The sequence below is a fragment of the Sardina pilchardus genome, chromosome 18 (assembly GCF_963854185.1).
Source record: "Sardina pilchardus chromosome 18, fSarPil1.1, whole genome shotgun sequence".
Taxonomy (NCBI): Eukaryota; Metazoa; Chordata; class Actinopteri; order Clupeiformes; family Clupeidae; genus Sardina; species Sardina pilchardus.
In genome coordinates, this window is record NC_085011.1 from 18,629,159 (window position 1) to 18,634,012 (window position 4,854).

Consider the following 4,854-nt stretch of genomic DNA (forward strand, 5'->3'; position numbering starts at 1 on the left):
TATTACACATTTAAAAAAATGTAATCTGGTTGATAGTTGCTTGGCTTTTGTAGGCCTAATCTGATGCGATTACTTACTTTACTTACTTGTAAACAGTTGGCCTACTACCCAATGCTGATTGACCCTGCAGTCACCTCGCCCTGGCCCAGCCCAGCCCAGCCCAGACTGGTAGCACATCATTGTGGGTTTCGTGAGTTTCAAGTTACTTCCCAGGTATTATTTATGACCTCTCCCATCTCCATTATTAAAGCACATTCATATATTGACCAATGAGCATAAGAGCTTATAACTATATACCAGTCAAATTATGTTGAAATCAGCAAAAGCCCCTCTAGCATTGCAGAGAGGTTGTGATCGGATAGATGTTACAAAATCCTGATCTGAAGATAATCGAACTCTAATCCAGGAGTGGGCAGTCGTCTACGAATAGTCTCATCATTTCATTCTCCTGTTAAAAATACATATAGGTGTGACTGAGAGTAGTTGTGGCATGATCCATGATAATCAGTTTCTCAATCCTATAGGCACAGAGGGGTTAGGAACAGAGTTTGATAGAAACTGCTTGTTTTAGAGTTCGGCCTTTGGTTGGTGATGGTCTAAGTCTGAATACTTGTGAGGCATGTTGGCTGCCATCTCCACACAACCAAACATCTCTAAGAGGAAAATATGTTATGGGCATTTCTTTAAAACTTCACAAGGATTAATGCCTCACAGTGATGTCCAACAGGATTCCTTATTGACAAAGCTGAATTCAGACAAATCCAATGTGAAGACTCCTTAGCACTAAAAGGGAACCACCATTCCTATCTAAAATTGGATCAAACTTTGGACTCTATAAAAGTTGGAAACAAAAGTCTGTGTTGTTATAAGGTTGTAAAACAATGTTATCCATCCTCACAATAACACTGTTTTTGTGGGCTCTGAGACTTCTAGAGTGTGTGATGTGATTGTGCCACTTCAAGCAATAACAGGGAAACTAGTAGTAAAGGGGAAAAAAGGCATGAAGTCAACAACAGTCTTAGGTCATCGATTGTTGCTGCCAGATACACAATATTGCTGGATGATGAAACAGTATTTGTTCTTCAAACTAAACCACTGTAACAATACACTCCTCTTTTCCACCTACTCTGCTAATATGCAGGCATGTTCTAGACATGATGGCAGCCTTGGGCACCTTATACTTATACATTTCATTTTGTATACACCTAAGAAATACTATCTATTTTGCAAAATACATCTTGCAGATCAGAAATCTATGTGAAATGTGTACCTCTCACCTCCATTCAACATACATGCCATTCACAGTCATAAAAATATTTATGTTTTGAAATGGCAAACAGAACGTCTGTTTAGAATTAAGACTGTTATCACTGACACCTAGAAGGCATTTGGCCACTGTAATAAGCATACAGAGATGAACTGTTTTAGCTACCCGTGAGGGTCAAGATCTGTCTGAGCAGTGAAGCATTAACAGGACAACACAGATGGGTGAATTACATTTCAAAAAGGCATTCGTACCTGATGAAGACAATGACAGGCCTATAGAATTGTTTTGATGATATAATAGGACTTTGCAATAGCAACAATGATTATTACTATAGGCTAGCATTTTATTTCAATATTAACCTGCAGGTAACACTGTGAAGTGTCATATAAAAGTGATGTTATTGGTCCTCTTGTCATGCCGTGAATTTTGCTGTACATATAAAATACCTCTTTGGGGAACAAGCAAGTTTAAGACAGATAAGGTCTACCTATAAAGCACAGTGGGTTCCTTGATGGCGGCTGCAGCTGGCAAAATACAAAATTCAGCCTACACAAGATATCAGCTTGGGTCACCATCCAACATGAGAGAACTTTGCAAAATAGGACAAATAGGCTACCATCTAACAACCAGACCTTATAAAAAACTAGCCTATAGGTTAAAAACCGGACACCCTTGGGGCTTCAAAGGGTTGAAGTAAGACCTCAGGGTGGCTTTGTGAAAAGAGCACATAGGCCTTCATTTTTCACTTTCCTCTCACACAGCCAAGTAGGTTAATAATCGGCTAAATATATAGCCTAACTATGCTTAAAATGTTGGGGTCCAACACACAAAATTGGCCTGCTCTAATTAATAACAAGACAGACAATGCAGGATTAACTGAAAACTTTACAATCATTGAACATATATTTTTGACCAAATTAATTTAAAATCTCTCTTCATTTTTCTGAGCTATGAGTGTGCTTTATAAGCCTACTAAGAGTAAAAGCACACTTGCCTGTGTTGCAAAGGTTGGAGTCTAGAAAGCATGGAGGGAGTGGCTATATACGAAAGAAGATAGGCCTACTCTTAAAATTAATGTGTTGTCCCTATCTGGACACAGATAGGCCCTACGTGTTAAAAAAAAAAAAAAAAATGTTCCTTGTTAGTGGAATTGTGCTGCTCTCTGTTCCTGTAGCTTTGGGTCTAAGCGTTTATTAAGCATATGGTTTGTATTATAATATTTAGTTGATCATCATTAAGCTATTGATTTATAGATAGATAGATAGATAGATACTTTATTGATCCCCAAGGGGAAATTCAAGGTCCCAGCAGCTTAAGACACCACACACAACATACAGTACAATGTAAACAATGTAAACAGGAAAATTAAAAAGCAAATCAACATGACTAAAGGAGCAGTAGAATACTATAGATAAGGTATGCATGAATGTACTGAGGATTGGTACTGTGATCCAGTCTGAGGTGTGTGTCAAGTTGGTAGTGCAAATAAGTCCAACAGTGCAACAGTGCAAGATTAAATTCTAGTGACCAGTAATAAATATGTACAGTACAAAATGTAAGCAAAGTAATAATAATAACAGTACTAGTATAAATATATGGACAATTAAAATAAACTTAACATAGTAATAATATAAGAGTTAGACATGAGGGTAGACATGTAAGCCATGCCATGTAAGTGTATAAGAGGGTGGAGGTGCAGATATATGCATAGAAGTCCAACTCTCCTTTTCCCTTCAGTGAAGCATTGTACAGTTGTATGGCCCTGGGTACAAATGACTTTCTCAGTCTGTCTGTTGTGCATGTCATGGAGCGTAGTCTCCAGCTGATCAAGCTCTTCTGCTGTATGATAGTGCTGTAGAGTGGATGACAGTCATTGTCCAGGGTGCTGTGTAGCTTGTTCAGGGTCCTTTTGTCTGATACTGAAGTGATGCACTCCAGATCAGCTCCCACAACAGAGCCAGCCTTCCTACCAGCCTGTCTAGTCGCCCAGCATCCCTCTTCCTAGTGCTTCCTCCCCAGCATGCCACAGCATAGAAGAGGACGCTGGCAACAACAGACTGGTAAAACATCCAGAGGAGCTTGCTGCAGACATTGAAGGAGCGAGCCTATAGGCGAACTATTCTGTTGTTGTTATTTGGACAAAAGTCTGCTATAGCCTACCAAAAACATATGGCCTAACAATAACCAAAAAACTATGCAAGTTGTGTGATTTTCAACACATATTGTGTAGTCTACCGAATACTTGGAGAAAGAAAATGACAGAAAAGAAAAGACAAGACAAGACTGACAAAAACAAAAACACTTTACATTCGATACCCCACATAACAAGTTGAGTTATAAAGCGGTCCAATTTGACAGGTAAGACCTATGGGTAAGACCATAGTATGCCAGCAGAGTCCGCGAGCTCGTGAACATCTCCTTCATCAAACTTCCCAGCGTGCATTGCGGTTCTGTCATGGCTGCTCACTGGTGCCGCTTGCAGCACATGGACTGAAATAAACAGGTTGTCTGATAGACATAACAGTAGTGTACCCAGTAGCGTCAAAGAGAGAAATAGTGTCAATTTAAAAACAAATCTTGTCTGAGTGTAGGCTACAGCGTTTTGGGGTTTTAGGCGGACAAGTCGTGCGTGAACAAGAATGGTGCGGGACGTAGAGCTGCCCGTACTGCGAGGCTTTCTCTCTGACAGAGAGACTACGGAATGGAAGCAGAATATTTTCAGCTCTGCAGGTAAGTGATTATAAGCTTTCCGGGAATACGTGGAAGGCTCTTGCTCCTCTAGTGGATGCCGATGAACGTGGTGGTCTTGGTGTCAAGTGTTTATTTCTTTGAGGAGGTGTAGAAAAAGGACCGATGTGGGATGCCGCTGGTACGCCTTTGGCTAGCTGGTCATTTAGCCTATACGAAAGCTAGCTAGCAGGTTAGCCAGCTACCAAGCGAGTAGCTGGAGAACTAGCAGACTATATTGCTTGGTGATGGACAGTGTTCGTGCACAGGGGTTTTGTGGTGGTGAAGACATTTTTGGACAACCGGTTTGCGACTTTCCTTCAGCGTGGCTTTGCTGGTAAGAGTAGAGCAATTAGTTACTTGTTATCTATGGTTGGTCAATTTATGCTAACGACGTCACTTCGCCAAACGATATCTATGCGCAAGTGATGCAAAATCTGACATGTGTTCATATGACACGGTAAAGGCAAGCAGCCCAAACGCTGAATGTCATTTAACAATTGTAAAGTTCTTCTGAGTCACCTAACACAGTATTGTACATTGTGAATAGACTGTTTCGTATTGTCATTGAGATTAGCATTTGCCGTTATTATAATGGGGAGATCTTGAACGGACCTCTGGTGTCTTGTTGAATGCCACTTTTACAACTAATGTTAATGTACTTGTAGTGGCATCACCTTTTATTTGTACCTTAATGAATAGTGCTGCTCAGCTGCACGTTTTCCGTGCGTGTGTACCAGTATAGTCGCTTCAATATTTTTGATGACATTTAGCCTGGTAGGTTACAGTTCAGGGCGCCTCTCCATCTCAAAACAGAATCAACACTTAACGTCAGCTGATGGTGTGAACAGTGAGACTAA

The 4,854-nt window shown here is 40.4% G+C and overlaps 1 protein-coding gene across 1 annotated transcript in view; it reads left to right on the forward strand.

Moving 5' to 3' along the window:
• Positions 1-3,674: 3,674 nt before the first annotated feature.
• Positions 3,675-4,854, forward strand: part of ttc27 (tetratricopeptide repeat domain 27) — a 119,618-nt gene continuing 118,438 nt past the window's right edge. Inside the window, 1 exon segment of the mRNA XM_062519740.1 lies at positions 3,675-3,997. Coding sequence (XP_062375724.1) covers positions 3,907-3,997 — 91 coding nt within the window. The 5' untranslated portion in view covers positions 3,675-3,906.